This window comes from Cololabis saira, chromosome 5, assembly GCF_033807715.1.
Source record: "Cololabis saira isolate AMF1-May2022 chromosome 5, fColSai1.1, whole genome shotgun sequence".
NCBI classification, from domain to species: domain Eukaryota; kingdom Metazoa; phylum Chordata; class Actinopteri; order Beloniformes; family Belonidae; genus Cololabis; species Cololabis saira.
Genome location: NC_084591.1, coordinates 44,126,687 through 44,144,364, shown reverse-complemented (window position 1 = coordinate 44,144,364; position 17,678 = coordinate 44,126,687). Strand labels below are relative to the sequence as shown.

General features: G+C 41.7%; 3 protein-coding genes across 4 annotated transcripts in view; 2 read left to right on the top strand and 1 right to left on the bottom strand.

The window, feature by feature from the left end:
- LOC133444438 (nuclear factor of activated T-cells, cytoplasmic 3-like) overlaps positions 1 to 7,343 on the top strand; it is a 44,238-nt gene extending 36,895 nt beyond the window's left edge. The window contains exon 10 of the mRNA XM_061722228.1: positions 6,720 to 7,343. Coding sequence (XP_061578212.1) covers positions 6,720 to 6,796 — 77 coding nt within the window. The 3' untranslated portion in view covers positions 6,797 to 7,343. The remainder of the gene's footprint in view (positions 1 to 6,719) is intronic.
- pdcd2l (programmed cell death 2-like) lies at positions 7,132 to 10,982 on the bottom strand. Of its 2 annotated transcripts, none has more exons than XM_061722229.1 (2): positions 10,472 to 10,982; positions 7,132 to 8,021 (listed from the first exon to the last, which is right to left on the bottom strand). In XM_061722229.1, the coding sequence occupies exons 1-2, from the start codon at positions 10,965 to 10,967 to the stop codon at positions 7,405 to 7,407; spliced, it is 1,113 nt and encodes a 370-aa protein (XP_061578213.1). In that variant the 5' UTR covers positions 10,968 to 10,982; the 3' UTR covers positions 7,132 to 7,404. The 2 variants fall into 2 exon arrangements, with proteins under 2 accessions (XP_061578213.1, XP_061578214.1); XM_061722230.1 differs by having other exon boundaries at positions 10,505 to 10,982.
- Positions 10,983 to 11,664: 682 nt separating this feature from the next.
- Positions 11,665 to 17,166, top strand: LOC133444800 (uncharacterized). Its single transcript, XM_061722704.1, has 4 exons — positions 11,665 to 11,822; positions 12,616 to 12,781; positions 12,855 to 12,970; positions 16,041 to 17,166. The coding sequence occupies exons 1-4, from the start codon at positions 11,670 to 11,672 to the stop codon at positions 16,851 to 16,853; spliced, it is 1,248 nt and encodes a 415-aa protein (XP_061578688.1). The 5' UTR covers positions 11,665 to 11,669; the 3' UTR covers positions 16,854 to 17,166.
- The last annotated feature ends 512 nt before the right edge of the window (positions 17,167 to 17,678 follow it).

Genomic DNA, 17,678 nt, shown 5'->3' with positions numbered 1-17,678 from the left:
GTCTTGCGACATTTGACCGTTTATTGTTAAACAGTTTTTCTCCACAAATTAGGCATACTGGTGGGCCACTCTCATCAGAGGTAAATGCAAATGAATCTGGCCAGGCATCATTGAATGTTCCATTTTCTTCAGATATTTTTCGTTTCTTACATTTCTCCATACTTGCTGGGGTTGAAAGTTGCGACGAATGGATGGCGTTTTGGCGGGTAAACCGGCTTTCACGAGTATGAAGTTTATTTTGAGCGACGAAAAACAATAAAATATATTTATTCTGATATGTCAAGATCACAATAATCTTCCAATTTAGAACTAAAATATTAAAGAACTAACACAAATAAAATACACTTCAATTAAATACTTAGGTTGTTTTTTTTGTAATTTATTTTCCCAAGCCACTCGGAGCCGCAGTATAAGGATGAAAGAGCCGCATAACGTAACCCCAGCCTCTACTGTAGCGCCTTATAATGCGGTGCGCCTTTATAGTGTGGAAAATACGGTATTTAACTTCCAGATGTGTGTGTTTTGGTCTCTTTGGATGATCATTTACCTGGCATTTTTAGGATTTAGGGATTATAATTACTAATTAAAACTTACTGGAAGTCCAGGCTTTTCTTCCTGTGTTTAGTTCTAGAGTTGGGTCCTCTGTGGAGATGCTTTTCCTGACCTTCACTGCAGCCGTCCTCTGCTGCTGTTTGTTTGTGGGCCTTTTTACCTTCAGTTTGCTCTCCAATTTACTAAAAAAACAAGCTCCTTAGAGTCGGGAGCAGGTAGCCGACTTGGCCACTAAAAAATGTTAAAAGCTTAAGAATTCAAATCTTAAGTTTCTTTTTCTGTTTGTTTGGGGTGATTATCTGTCCGTCCTGTCGGTTTAGTGTCATTTGTCTGAATGAGAGCAGAAGTTTAGACCAGAACATCTACGTCCCTCAGCAGACGCATCATCAGTAAGTCTGATCGATTGATTGATTGTTTGGCTGTCATACTTGCCCCTACCATAACATCACCTCCGTTGACACATGATGTGCAGTCCGGTGAAGTCTTATCTGTCTTTCTTGTTCTTAAATGTCAGCAGTGGTTTGTTCCGTGTTGTAAACGCCCTGTATTTGCATTGACGAGGGCGTCTCTTTATTACAGTTATTTATTGATGAACAGGACATTTGTTCAAAAGACTAAGCAGATTTCTCCAGAGCAGCTTTGAAGAGGGTTTTCTCCAACAAGCTTCTTCCAGGCCTTTTCATCCTTTTGGGCTCATCACCAGTGCATTTTCTTTTTCTATGAACGCACCATGCTGTTGATTTGGTGACACATAAGCTTTTTGCTACATCTGTCTTGCAGATTTAAGATCGGTAGCAAAATCAGTTGTTTTTTCAGCCTAATGAAGCCTCCTACTACTTGCATTGAGATCTTCTTGCACTTCATATTGGTATATCCAGTCAATGAGCTCCCAAATACCAACTCAGTACGTGATGTTGACTCCAGACCTTCAATCTGCTTCATTTTTCTTGAATTAGCGAGGGGATGGGTCACACCTGGACAAGAACTTGGCTTTAGTTAATTGTTTGGATACTTTTGAGTCCTCGACAATGGAGTTCCTTTTCTTAACAAGCCTTTAATGCCTAAATGTCAAATCCATTATGTTTCTATATGAAGGCAAAATCGTAAAAACTCTGTGTCCAGATACTTCAGAACGTGACATTTGGCATGTGAAAACATGTCCGTTCACAACATTGGTCTCAGAGTTAGTCAGCGTGGTGCCCAGGAGTGAATCGATGCGCTGCAGCGTTCAGTGTTTGAGGTTTGGCCTCAGGTGTTAAAGTGTAAATGACGAGCGCGTCGTGAAGAGCTTTGTAGGAAGGAGTCCAGGTTAACGGGCTCCACGAACATCTGGATCATTTAGCACGTCTGCTCTGCTGCTATTACACATGCATACATGCAGTGTCATCGTCACAGATAAGAACAGTCTTATCTGTTTTCCCCAGCACGCTGGAACCAAAACGGTGTGATTTCCGTAGTGCTTTTTTTTTTTCTTCATCTTCTCCTTCCTGTGTGCTTTAACTTCCTTCCGTAATATTTCCACATTAAAGAGAAATATTTTACTCGAGAGATTCTACTTCTGCGAGGTGCAGGTTTGGGGGAAATACATTATATACTAATGAAAAATAAACAGTTTATTTTGAGATATTTCTTTTAAACAAAGATTTTTTTTTTCTCATCAGAAAATTTTAACTTCATTTATTTTGTTTTATATACGTCTAATTTTCATTTGCAGGTCTGCAACACGTTCCAAACCAACTTTGTAACGCCGCCGTTCCTTATCATGAGACTTAATATGTCAATTTTTTATTCATAAAGTGTTGCAAACTTGAAATGCAAATATGGGTATATATTTACATCCTAAATGAGGCTCATCAATCAATCAAATTTTATTTGTATAGCACCTTTCATCCAGGTACACGAAATACAAAGTGCTTAACATTTTGAGTGAAAAATAAGCATAATAAAAAATAAAAAAAAACTGGGAGACCAATGCACACTGACATACAATATAATTAATTAAAATGAAATAATGATGAAAGTTCAAGAATTAAGGCTAAAAAATAATCAGTCCACAACAATAAAATATAATAATAATAATAATAAAAACATTACAAGATATGGATAAAAAAACAAATACCTCTAAAAATGTTAAACAGAATAAAACTATAAAATGTGCTGCTACATAAAAGCCAGACCAAAGAGATTAGTTTTTAGTCTCCATTTAAAAATGTCCACATTTCCAGCTTCTCTCAGATCCTCCGGCTGTTCCACAGTTTTGGAGCATCGTGGCTAAAAGCAGCATCACCAAATGTTTTAGTTCTACTCTGAGGAACAGCTAAAAAGGAAGAGCCAGAGGATCTGAGTTCCTTCCTGGTTTATAGAATAAAAACATCTCTGAAATATACTCTGGTGCAAGCCCATGTAGCGCTTTATGAACTAATAAAAGAACTTTAAAATCAACACGAAAACTGATGATAAAAAGCTAAAATCATTGATATTTTTGTGTTTGTTTGTTTATTAATGATTTATTCCTTTAAGAGTCATTCAGTGTGTAGAACCTCTGGTGTTCTTAGACGTGTGTCTACATGGAGAGGACTGTGTGTTTGTGTGTGTGAATGCTGCTGATTTGGACTAATAATAGCTGCTCCAGCCACTCCTGCCAGTTGCTGGTGTGAATCATGCAGATGGGTTTAAATTTGTTGAGGTGCAGATGACACCAGCTGTCGCAGAGGGCTCCTGACCCGACTCCTCCCCTCCTGCTGCCAGTTACACTTCACCGTCAGCCGCCTGGTGTTTCCCAGCACGAGAACATCAGCTGTAACACCAGTGACCTGCAGCACAAAGTGAAACACTCAGACATTTACAGTAAAGTTCAGAGACATCCACACATTTAGAAAATGCTCCGTACGCCCCCACGTCAGTCACCACTGCCCTCTTCTGGAGTTTGTCCACCACTACGTCCAGCTTGGATCTGGAAGTCCCAAAGGATCTTTCTCTTTCATTCTCCACCAGCTGTGGAGGCGTCTCCCACCTCAACCCCTACTCAGTGCAGATGTTAGTGTGCGCTTTAACCGCGCTTTAACTGTGTTGTTCCCAGTCCTCAAGTTGTAAAAAAAAATTCAGGGGGGATGGTGGATTGTATAAATAATTTGTGCTGATTACAAATAATATAATATATTACAAATAATAGCAGTGACCAAAACACCTGCAGAAATACTGCAGGAATGACATAGCAGCAGTTAAATGCAGCCTTCTGTAAGCTTTAAATATCCACTGGGCTTACATCAAATACATCAAAACACAACAATAAAAAACACTTTTCTGAACTTATCAATATGATTCTGTCCTTCACAGGATAAGTACAATGGATCACTGCAAAAACTCAAAATCTTAACAAGAATATCTGTCTTATTTCTAGTTAAAATGTCTCATTTTAATAAAAAAATCACTTAAAACAAGAGTCATCACTGGAAAAAACAACAATTTTCACCTGTTTCAAGTAGATTTTCACTTGAAATAAGTAGAAAGTAGAAATAAGTAGAAATAAGTAGAAAAATCTGCCAGTGGAGATTTTTTGAACAAGATTGGATTGGATTGGAACAAGATTTTTTTTTGCTTGTAATAAGAAGATAAATCTTGTCCCACTGGCAGATTTTTCTACTTATTTCACTGAACAGGAAAAACCAGAGATGTGCGTTTTGACGCCTGGTAAATCCCCATGAACTGGGCACATCTGCTGTGTTACCTGTGTCCTCGTGGTTCAGAGCTGATGTGGAGAGATTACTGATGGCTTGTATCTGTAACATGTGCAGCGTGACAGGAGTTCAGAGGAGCAGTGAGATGAGCGTGTCAGGGCTTCATGATGCTGCTAGTACAGATGCTCTCCAAGGCAACAACTGTCTCCCCTCTCCATTTATCATCAGCTTCATTTAGACTCAGACTCCACGCTGTCTCAGTTTGGAGGAACAGCCATCGCGGTTCCTTCTGCAGGTTCCAGTTCATTAATAAATAGATGAGTCAGGGCTGGTTGAAGCTGCTATTGTTTCACATCATCTAGTTTCCAGGTGTAGAGAGAATGATGACGTCAGAATAAGAATCACAACGCAGACTGACACCGTTAGTCAGCTTCTCTGCTCTCACTTTTATGTCATTTTATACAAATAATCTGGAGACTTCAAGACGTTTCCTTGTTATGGACTATTTGTAAAGTGAGATACCTTGAGTGATTTGACCAAGATTAATCATATTATACATGAACTGAAGATCAGAATCATGAGCTCCGTCCACAAGGAGATGTTGGCAGCAACATAAACTAATTTCTAGATGGGGGGAAAAGAAGAAGAGCTCGGCATAAATATATATATAAAAGTGATGCAAACACTTGAACGATATATTCTCTTAAGACCTTAATACTTTCTGGCTGAGTATGTGACTTTGACTTCTAGTAAATGCTTGACCGGAGGTTTCTGTGTTGACTTCACGAGCCTCAGGTTTCACAGCAGAGCTATGAATAGAAGACCTGGAGCAGAGATGGAGACACTTGTTGTCATGTAAACAAACACAGATGTTTCTTCGACTACCACTATTAATAATCACAATCTTAATCACTGGGGCCTCCACGCAGTGTTATGATCTAAAGTCCGGGTTTAAAAGGTTGTCTGGAGTGCATTTTACAACCACACCCTCATGTTAAAGTAACTTGGAAAGGAAGTAGGAGCTGCAGCTCAGTGGCGCCACCATGTGGTTGGGAACAGAACTACAACGCAGTTGTGATGTTTGAAACTATTGACTTCTCCGTTTCTAATCATCTACTGAGTCTATGAAAGCAGTAGTTATGGAAAGTGTATGCTTTTCCCACCGTATGTGAGGACCCTGCAGCCTGGTGAGCATCTCCTCAGAAAAGCAATGCCTCCGGATCGATTGCAACCTCCACCTGTGGCCGGTTCCTGCTACATTTATCCAGCTGCTACTTATTTGTATTTATTGGTGGGATTGAGGAAAGATTACTGTTATTTCAGTAACATTTATCATCTCCAAGCCACGTGAGATCTCCTCAGTTGTAGTTTCCAGGTCAGAGGTACACGAAGGTAATTTAAAAATAAAAGGAAGTTCAGACTGCAAACTCCAGCGCTGAACAGAAGAACCAGTTGCGCAACCTTGTGTTTGGTGGTGACAGAGAAGTATCGATGCTCCAGCACAGATAGGAGTATCATCAACTCGCGCTTAATGGAGATATTTACATGCAGCACAAGAGGCTGAAAGCATCCTTAAACATGAATCTTAAACTCATTTTGAATAAATATGAGGTTCAGACATCAGATCTTCCTAAGGTCACTTGAGGAAAGTGAAGAACTGATATGCGTCTTTTGATCTTTCAAAAACAGAAGAATCGATTTTTCCGTGTAGCTGCTGATTTTTAGCCGTTGCCCCAACACAACAGTGACAACCTGTTGTATTTTTGTTATTTGGGATGTTCTGTGTCATAGACCACACTTCCACATAGACATCAACATGTATCTATGTGGAAGCGTGATCTGACAGGGTATTTTTCTTCTGCCGAAGCGTCGTACACATAGATCTATTTGGAAGCACATTCTGACTTCCTGCTGTTCAATCGTCTATTTGCATGAAAAAGCCTTTGAAAAAAAAAGCAACTGCGATAAAAGAAACAGGGATGGTACGGTAGTATTTTCTGCCGAGGTAGGACAGCTCTGCAGAACACCGGCTTGGGTGTACATGGATCTATAAGTCTGATATGTGATGACATTAAAAATATGACATGAATCTGGCTTCATTTCACCACCTCACCGCCTGCGTCGCCAGTTCCCCATATCTTCAAAATGTTCGCGCACGAGGGTCAGGGTTGGCGTAAAGATTTTTTCCCATTAGTTTTTTCTTTTTAAATCCCAACCTTTGCATAGAAGATGGCGTGCACATCTTTCAGCCCTATTTTGTGCGCACGCAAGCTTTATAAACGAGGCCCCAGGTCTTCAGTAACGTCATCATTCATGAAGATAAACACTGATCCAGGAAGACTTAGAGATGTGTTGGAAAGCTCCAGAAAGACCTAATGGAGTTTCATAGCTTTTTTTTTTTTTTCTAACTTGGGCAACAATCAGAAGACCAAGCATCACAGAGTATACGAGCGTTATCTGATTCTTGTTCTGGTTGTGTTTTGGCTGCAGTGAACGAGATCATCGACCGAGACATCAGCTGTCTGAGCAGCTGCGTGCAGCTGGAGCAGCGGGACCAGTTCCCCTGACGACTGGGACCAGACGTCACCGGAGGCTCCAGTTCCAGAAGACATCGGCTTCATCAGATGTTTGTTTGCATGAAGTGCTCCAAATTGTATGTTCAAGTGCCTGAAGACGGGTCTGCAGCCTTCAAGGCGTCTGCTCTGACCCGGTACTGGCAGAATACTGTTCCCTCGTCTGTCTCAGGAATTTTAGTGAAGCCGACCGATACCTCACAGAAAAACCAAAGATTTCCACTGTTCATGACCAAATTGGACGAACTCTAAAACACCAAGGGCTGTAATTTGACTTTTAACACAATCATCTATCATTACAGATGCTAAAGTTGCACAAAAATGAGAAAATCCTTTCATTATTTATTGGCCAGTGAATATGAAAAAAATAAATCTATTTTTGATACTCTGGATCTGATCCAGTAAAAAAAAAAAAAACTGAAGTCCTTCAGCTCACGTACATTTTTATAGCTTTGTATGTTTCCTTTAAGTGACATTCTTACTGTTCAGACTGAACTGCTGTGGTGTGAAGTTGAAGTGAAAATAAAGAAAAGCGTCTCAGGTTGTGAGTCTCGAGTACTTTAATGCCGAGCTGGAACACCGACGTGAATCCAGCGGTGGAGTCATTTAAAGAGCTGCTGGTCGGGGTCTGCCTGGACGAAGCAGAACTCCTCCAGGGGAGTGTGTGCTCCCTCCGTCCAGCAGCTGTCCGTGCAGGTGTAAACCAGCACGGTGCTGAACTCCAGCTCCGCCTGGGCGCTGCCGTCCGTCCTCTGCAGCAGGCCGACCAGAGCCGGCATCAGCTGCAGCTCAAACGTCCTGCTGCCTCCGCAGCGGCTGCAGCGTGGAACCACCTGCTCCATGCTGGACGGAGGCTTGGTGACAAACACAGGACTCCCACCGCGACAGTAGCGCAGGATCTGCTGCGGACACAGTGAGACGGTCTTCATGAACCTGGAGAAGACGGCGTCTCCGTGTCTGGCTTTGCTCTTCTCGTACTTCTCTCCTCCTCCGCCGCCCTCTTCCTCCTCCTCCAGCCCTCCCGCCACCCTTCCCTCTCTCCTCTCGTAGTCCTTCAGCAGCTGCTGCGCGTGGTCCAGGACTTTATCCTCTCCACAAAAGTCAGACTCCTCCGCCACGCTGATGAAGAACGGACGAAACGTGGGGACGTCCTTGAGCGGTGTCAGACTGAGGTCCTGGAGCTGACGGCTGACGTCTGTCTCGCACACCGGAGCTTTCTCTGAAGCAAAACAAGATAAAACATCAATACTGGTCTGTACCGACATGACAGCATCACTAATGTGACAAAGAACAAAGAAAGGCTGTTAGACTACAAACACGTCACTGTCACGTTAAGAACCCAGTCTGACGTGATGGGAGCTGTGTGGCAGTCTTAGGGATGTATAGAGTCAGCAACAACACTCAGGTAGGCTGTGCAGGTTAAATGCTGCTTGATTGGTAGTAAGAGACCTCACGTATACCAAGAAAATACCTATCACACCATTATATCCCCTCATATACAGGACTGTCTCAGAAAATTAGATATAATAATGCAATTACAAAAATGTCATACATTCTGGATTCATTACAAATCAACTGAAATATTGCAAGCCTTTTATTATTTTAATATTGCTGATCATGGCTTACAGCTTAAGAAAACTCAAATATCATTTCTCAAAAAATGTGAATATTCTGAGAATCTTAATCTTAAACTGTAAACCATAATCAGCAATATTAAAATAATAAAAGGCTTGCAATATTTCAGTTGATTTGTAATGAATCCAGAATGTATGACATTTTTGTTTTTATAATTGCATTACAGAAAATAAAGAACTTTATCACAATATTCTAATTTTCTGAGACAGTCCTGTAACTTGTGCAATATTACACAACACTTTTTCTATTCATATAATTCTTTTTATGGCACTGCACTTTTTATTTTTGTTTCTATCTTTTATTTCTATCTTTATTTTTTTTTTCTTTTTATCTTTACATGGGAGTTTGGCTTTTGGGGTGTTTGATATTTAAATGAAAGTGCTGAGTGAGGGAGTGGAGGAAACCTCCCAAAGGGATTAATAAAGTCATCTGAATCTGAATCAACTGGTGCTACAAGGAAGGCTGGAGCATTCGTCTGCTGTCTGCTGCATCTCCGAGCCTCAGTTTCCTGTTGTCAGCTGACAGAGGGGTGTTGGTGGATCTGCTGGAGATCACCTGCTGCAGGTTTCTCCATCTACACCACCTGAGCAAGGCCCTTCACCCTAACTGCTCCCCGGGCGCCAGAATAAAAGGCTGCTACTAGTCTAAATAGTGATGGGTTAAAAGCAGAGGACACATTTCAGTGTGTTTTCATGTATACTGACAAATAAAGTGGTTATTAATTGTTAATAATAATAATTTATTATTATTATTACTACTACCCACCAGTTGGAAGGAGAGGTAGAGCTACTGTCCCTCTCCCATCATCTCAAACCAGTTTGATCTTCCTCTTCTAACTTCTACTATCCACAAGACTTTTTAACCCAGAACACTTTGAAGGATCGTGAATAAAAGAACGGGTTCATTATATTTGAAAACTGCTGCATACTGTTTTCGTTTACATTTTACCCGCCACTCCAACTTGTTTAAGATGTCGTGTAAATATGAAGATAAAGTCAGCATCATCAAATCCTATTTGGTTTACAGGACTTTTGTTTACAGAATATTAATTGATCAACTTTATTACCGGAGACACATTTCAGTGTGTTTCCATGTATACTGACGAATAAAGTGGTTGTTATTATCATTATTGTCAATATTATTAGGGCCCGAGCACTGACAGTGCGAAGGCCCTATTGTATCTGTAGGATTTTTTAAAAATTATTATTGTTATTGTTCTGAAGAAAGGAGGGCCTTTTTGCCCCCCTAAACATGCCCAAAAAGTCACCAAATCTTGGCAAAATGGCTCAACAGCGCCCCCTAGAAAACTTTGTGCCTCAAGCCCCACAATACGGTTTGACGTACATGCATGAAAATCGGTACACACCTGTATCATGTCACAACTTATAGAAAAGTCTCTTGGTGCCATGGCCGAAACCCAACAGGAAGTCGGCCATTTTGAATTGATCGTGTAATTTTGGCGCAATTTATGCCATTCCTTCGGCCGTTTCTTCGCCCGAACCGTAACGTGCACCCAGGTGTGTTATACATCAAAATGTGCGTCTCCATCCTGCGACGATGGGCATTACTTTCCTCAGTCAAAAGCGTTACCGTGGCGACAATAGACGCCAAAAAGTGCACCCCCCCTTCATCTGATTGGTCCATATTTGATAGTTCCTACTTTCTGCCATAACTTTTGAATGGGTTGACATAAAGAGTTGTGGGTGATGTCATCGGACTTCGTTTTGAGTCCTTGACCTTTATTCGTGGAAATTTCACGCAAAAGGGCCCGTTCATCGCTGCTTGCAGCTTTAATTATTATTATTATTATTATTATTATTATTACTACCCACCAGTTGGAAGGAGAGGTTGAGCTACTGTCCCTCTCCCATCATCTCAAACCAGTCTGATCTTCCTCTTCTAACTTTTGCTATCCACAAGACTTCTGAACCCAGAGCACTTTGTTCAAGCATGAATAAAGGACATGTGTAAATATGAAGATAAACAGTCACCGTCATCAAATCATATTTGTGTTACAGAATATGAATTGATCACCTTTGTTAGCAGAGGACAGCCTTAAAAGCCCACCTTCCGTCCCGTCCTGGACCTGGATCTCCTCTCCTCCTCCAGTCCTCCCTGGTTCCTCCTCCTCCTCCTCCTCCCCCCAGTCCTCGGCGCTGTCGCACCAGTCCGTGGCCTCCTGCCGAGGCGGGCTGGGGCCCCCCGGCCCCCCCGGGGCCCCCGGGGCCTCCAGGCCCTGGCAGCGCAGCGCCGTCCAGGCCTCGGGCCGGCCGCTGCAGGCGGAGCTCGGGCAGGCGAACACGTGCAGGGTGCGGTGGTAGCGGGAGGCCGCCAGGGGGCAGTACACCTGCAGCAGCAGCGCCGCGGCGCCGCCGCACCGCCCGCAGCACGGAGACTCCGGCCGCGGCCAGTCCGGCCAGTCCGGCTCCCCCCCGACCTTGTTGGTCAGGTAAGAGGTCCGGTGGCGCCCGGAGTCCAGCTCCCCGTCACACACGCCGAGCAGCGCCGCGTCCTGCCCGCGGGACGACATGTTGATCCACGTGTTTACACCGACCGGAAACAGTCATCAACACACCACCAGAATAAAAGCTTCCCCCTCAGTTTACCCCATGAAAACAAATCCCACAGTCATGTCTTTAGGAATAAACTATGAATATTATTATAGTGTATTATTATATTAAGTTATGAAATCTCATGGGATGTTAATCTATAGTATTATTATATTGTTATATATTATAGTATGGTGATATCATTTTGTCATATGTTATAATATTATAAAAATATTTTGTAATATTAGGATATTATTATATTATTATATGCTATTATAGTATTACATATATTTATATTATATCGTGCTATATTACATTACTCTATATGATAATTGTTTATTTATTTATTTTCCAATTAATATTCTTAATCTATTTATCTACTTTCATTATATTATTCACACACACACACACACACACACACACACACACACACACACACACACACACACACACACACACACACACACACACACACACACACACACACACACACACACACACACACACACACACAGTTGAGTTTTTGCAATGAGTGTGTGTCGCCCCCTGGCGGGTGGATTGTGCTGTTTGCATCTTGTCTTTCAATAAAAAAAATAAAAATAAAAAATAAAAAAAACATATGAAGCATCGCGAGAAGTGTCTCGAGAAGTGTCAGAGGGCGTGAGTTGTTGTTTGTTGTGAAGATGGAAGCAGGAGGGAAGCGTGCGCTGCTGGCGGCGTGTGCGCTGATCTGCTCCGAACAGGAGCGGAAGAGAAAGAGACAGCGAGCCTGGGTGAGGGCGTGGATCGGCGGCCGCGGCCAGCAGGGCCTGTCGGTGCTGCAGAGAGAGCTGCAGGTGAGGAACACTGCTCTGGGGGACGGGGGTGGCTTTATTTATCTGTTTTATCTATGCTCTTTTTGATTTGTTCTGCTCTTTTACTTATTTTTTATTTTTCTATACTCATTTTTATGTAGTATTCCATCAACCTGCCCAGGGACTACAGGTGGAAAAAGTTGCTGCTTCCCTTCCTTTAATAGCATTGAACTTGCATGACTGTACAGACAGACAACCATATAGCAACTGAAATGGCCTCTGCTCCTAGTCTATGTTTGTCCACATCAGCCCAGGTGTAGAATATACATACAGGTGAAATCAGAATATGGTGTAAAAGTTAATTTATATTCAACTTAGGTGAAACTCATATATTACCTAGTCTCATTACATGCAAAAGCAAGATATTTTAAGCCTTTATTTGTTATAATTTTGATGATTGAATTGTTTATTGATTTCATAAAATATTTAAAAAAAATTATTTGGGGTTTTCATAAGCTGTGAGTCATAATCATCGAAATTAAAACAAATAAAGGCTTGAAATATCTCACTTTTCATGTAGTGGGAAATAATATATTGAATTTACTGAAAGGAATAAAGTTTTGCAATAAATTCAAATTTTCCAACCTTCACCTGTATATTATGACGTCAATAACAGAGAGCGAACCAACATATGTTGCTGTCTTTAATATATCCTATTTCAAGGGACGGGTGGCAAGCCTGGCACTGTTTTGAAATAAATAAATAAATGACAAATGACGTGTTGGGACTGGTGGTGGTTTCTTACTGACCCTGGATTTTTTCCTCTGAGCTGCAGATGGACGACAGGAGCGGCTTCAGGGAGCTGCTGCGGATGACGGCGGAGGAGTTTGACTTCCTGCTGGGGAAAGTGGAGCACCTGATCCGGAAACGGGACACTAAGATGAGGCTGGCCATCTCGGCCCGGGAGCGCCTGTCCCTGACCCTGCGCTTCCTGGCGACAGGTCTGTGCAGCAGCCAGTCTCCCGGACACCAACACGTCCAGGCGGGTCACTGCTTTATTCTCTTCCCCACCAGGTGAAACATTCCAGTCCCTCCGGTTCCAGTACAGGATTGGGACCAGCACCGTCTCACAGATCGTGATGGAGACCTGCACGGCCCTGCACGAGGTCCTGAAGGAAGACTTCCTAAAGGTCCGTCCAGCACTCCGTCTGTCTAAAAGCAAATGGGTGTGAACATAAATACTAAACTAAGACCAATTAAAGCTGCAGGCAGCGATGAACGGGTCCTCCACCCTTGTGCACGTTCAGGCTGCAGTGGAAGCTTGTATGACTTGATGTAGATTCTTCAGGCCTGGACATTTAGTGGATGAAACCACCCACGACTCTCTATATGAAACCATTCAAAAGTTATGGCAGAAAGTAGGAACTAGGGCTGTTCGATTAATCGATTTTAAATCGTAATCGTGATTATGTAATTAGCACGATGTTAAAACGTGAAAATCGTAAAATCGATTTTTCACTTTTTTTTTTACCTTGTCTGCACACATATTAATGATTGATACCATATTAATGATTGATGGAAATACCTCTCAATACCTGCGACAAGTGCCCCATGGGAGAGGCTCTTTAGTGTAGGAGGGGGCGTTGTAACATGCCACCGGGCATCCCTCAAGCCAGATGCCGTAGACCGGCTCGTGTTCCTTGCAAAAAACTTGCAAATGTGAATAGCAAATGTAATGACTGACATTACACACCTCTACCTCCTTCATGGGTTGCATTATTATTTAGCATGCAAAGACCCAGTTTAGTGTAATTAGAAAATGTCTTGTTTTATTTAATTGGAAATATAACTTACTGTATGTTTGCAAGTGCTGATTTGCTGATTTCTTTTTTCAGAGATAAAACTTTATATTTTATTATATTTTTTTAAACTTTTTTTCAACTTATTTTACAGAGTTTTGCACTTTATTCATTCATTTTTGGTTTAATACGAGCAAAGTTTGCACTTAAAGCCCAATGGGGCAAATGTTCAATAAAAAAACAGCATATTTGAAATCATTTCTTTGCCTTTTGTCAATTCACGAAATAATCGTAATCGTAATCGAAAATCGGATTTTGAGAGAAAAAAATCGAGATTTTATTTTTGGGCAAAATCGAACAGCCCTAGTAGGAACTATCAGATATCGACCAATCAGAAGAAGGGGCGGGGCTAATTCAGGCCAATGAAGGTCAAGGACTCAATACAGAGTCCGATGACGCCACCCACTACTCTCTATGTCAAAACATTCAAAGGTTATGGCAGAAAGTAGGAACTATCAAATATGGACCAATCAGATGAAGGGGGGGCGCATTTTGTCGTCTAGCGTCGCCACTGTAACGCTTTTGAAAGAGAAAAGTAATGCGCGTCGTCGCAGGATGGAGACGCACATTTTGATGTATAACACACCTGGGTGCACGTTACGGTTCGGGCCGTATTAACGGCTGAAGAAATGGCATAAATTGCGGCAAAATTACACGATTCATTCAAAATGGCCGACTTCCTGTTCGGTTTCGGCTTGGCGCCAAGAGACTTTTCTTTAAGTTGCAACATGATACAGGTGTGTACCGATTTTCGTGCATATACGTCAAACCGTATTGTGGGGCTTGAGGCACAAAGTTTTCTAGGGGGCGCTGTTGAGCCATTTTGCCACGCCCATTAATGCAAACCATGAAATATCACATTTTTCGCCAGGCCTGGCTTGCATGCAAAATTTGGTGACTTTTGGGGCACGTTTAGGGGGAAAAAAAGGCCCTCATTTCGTCAAAAAAAGAAAGAAAGAAAGAAAGAAGAAAAATTCCTACCGATACAATAGGGCCTTCGCACTGTAAGTGCTCGGGCCCTAATAAACATGATGCAATCAATGAGTAAAATATATAAACAAATTGAATAAACATAAATAAAAACAGTGCATGCATGATAAAAGCACATGTGGCTCAATCAGGACAAAAAAAAAAACACTAATGTTATTAAAAAGTAAACTCTTCTACAGTGAGGTCAGCAGTGAAGATGCTCGCCCACCTCTGTTCTACAGGAGAGAGGAGTCGGGTCGTTTCCTCTCCTGTCAGGCTGTGTGTGTGTCTAAGTGGAACATGTAAATAAGTATCTCATCTTAATTCTCAGAGAAGTTTCTTATGGATCATTTACTTCAGAAGTTTGAACATGCCAGACAGGGAATTTGACTCTGGTTATTTCACTCACTGTACAATAAATAAACTGTATTAACATATAGGACTGTCTCAGAAAATTTGAATATTGTGTTTATTTTCTGTAATGCAATTAAAAAACAAAAACAAAAATGTCGTACATTCTGGATTCATTACAAATCAACTGAAATATTGCAAGCCTTTTATTATTTTAATATTGCTGATTATGGCTTACAGTTTAAGATGAAGATTTCCAGAATATTCTAATTTTTTGAGATAGGATATTTGAGTTTTCTTAAACTGTGAGCCATGATCAGCAATATTAAAATAATAAAAGGCTTGCAATATTTCAGTTGATTTGTAATGAATCCAGAATGTATGACATTTTTGTTTTTGTAATTGCATTACAGAAAATCACAACATTCTAATTTTCTGAGACAGTCGTGTATATACAATTTTTTTTTTTTTTTTTTTTTTTTTTTTTTTTTTTTTTTTAAATTGTATATACACGACTGTCTCAGAAAATTAGAATGTTGTGATTTTCTGTAATGCAATTACAAAAACAAAAATGTCATACATTCTGGATTCATTACAAATCAACTGAAATATTGCAAGCCTTTCATTATTATAATATCGCTGATTATGGCTTACAGTTTAAGATTCCCAGAATATTCAAATTTTTTGAGATAGGATATTTGAGTTTTCTTAAGCCATGATCAGCAATATTAAAATAATAAAAGGCTTGCAATATTTCAGTTGATTTGTAATGAATCCAGAATGTATGACGTTTTTGTTTTTGTAATTGCATTACAGAAAATCACAATATTCAAATTTTCTGAGACAGTCGTGTATATACAATTTTAAAAAAAAAAAAAAAAAAAAAAAGTGAAAGGTGCAGCAGTATGAGGTAGAAATGGTTTTTTGCTTTTAGATTTTCTCCTCGTACGGCTTTAATGGTTTGTTTCTTCACAAACCAAATGTGAGTGACAACAAAACTAAAGATCATTATTTGGTGACACTACTTCCACTAATATTTACGGCTATTAGTGTATCATTTTCTCCCTCTCTGTCCGTCTAGACTCCATCAACGGAGGCGGAGTGGCGGCTCATAGCCCGGGACTTCCAGACCAAATGGCAGTTTCCACATTGCCTCGGTGCGCTGGATGAAAGACACATCCACATCCAGCCTCCAAAGAAGAGTGGAAGTCTTTACCACAACCACAACGGGAGGTTCTCTGTGCCGGTGCTGGCGGCCGTAGACGCCAACTACAGGTTCATCTACGTGAGCGTCGGTGCTCAGGGCGGCTCTCCACACGCTGGACTCTTCCCAGACTCAGACCTGTGCATGGCCATGGACCAGGACATGCTGGACTTCCCTCCCCCCGAACCGTTACCCGGGTCCCACGCAGTCATGCCGTACGTGTTTGTGGGGGATGAAACGTATCCGTTACGGTGTGACCTGATGAAGCCGTATCCAGACGTGCAGACGGACCGCGCTCAGAGAGTACTCAACTACCGACTGTCCAGAGCGCGGCGAGTGGTGGAGAACGCGTTTGGTATTCTAGCGAACAGGCTGAAGATCTTCAGGTCCACCATCTGCTTGGAGCCGGATAAGGTGGTGAAGATCACCATGGCGTCTCTCTGCATCCACAACTTCCTGTGTGAGCGCAGGTCTGAGGCGTACGCACCGCCGGCCTTTGCAGACTGGGAGACTGCAGACCACGGCATGGTGGACGGAGCCTGGAGGAGTCAGGGACTGGGAGCTCTGCAGCCGGCCCGGCTCAGGGGGGAGAGCAGCGCCACCGACACGGCCACGGTGCAACGGAACCTTCTGAGAGATTATCTAGTGTCCCCGGTGGGGAGCGTTCCCTGGCAGGAGCAGCTCCTGTAGAAGACTGTGGTGATGGAGGGTTTGTTTGTGCAGCACCGCCCCATGTTGGAACCCGTGTTCTGACCATTTCTGCTCCCTGCCGAGAAATGCTCCTTTGTGGTTCTGCACACGCGCACAGTCGATTTTCAAAGTTTGCATCATTTCTTGCACAATGTAAAATGGATAATATGTGATGTTGAGTATTTGATCCTTCAAAATACACGACCCATGACCACTTACCCATTATCGTTCACGAAAACGAACGAAATAACGAAAACTAAAATTGAAAAAACAATTTAGTTAACTGAACTAAATAAAAACGAAAATTAAAAGACTAAAAACGATAACTAGAAAACTAACTAAAACGAACTGAAATTATAGATATAATTTCCTCTGTTTTCGTCCCTGTCAATATAAGCCTTGGTATGATCAATTTATTCCGCTCTGGCCGTTTATCTCCAACTGGCAGCTACGGCACCTGAACGCCTCACGGTCCGTGACGTCAAAACTAAAACTACAACTAAAACGAATAAAAACTAAACTAAAACTAAGCATTTTTTGAAGATATAAAAACTAGCAAACCCACACTGAAAATGAGTTAAAACTAACTGAATTGAAGGAGAAAAAGTCAAATCATAATTAAAGCTGCAAGCAGCGATGAACGGGCCCTCGCACTCACGGCCACCGCCCCCCATGAGCATATCAGAAATGACACCACCCATAACTTCCTATGTCAAACCATTCAATTCAATTCAATTTTATTTATATAGCTATTGAATAACTATTCAAAAGTTATAGCAGAAAAAAGGGACAACCAATCAGAAGAAGGGGCGGGGCTAATTTGCA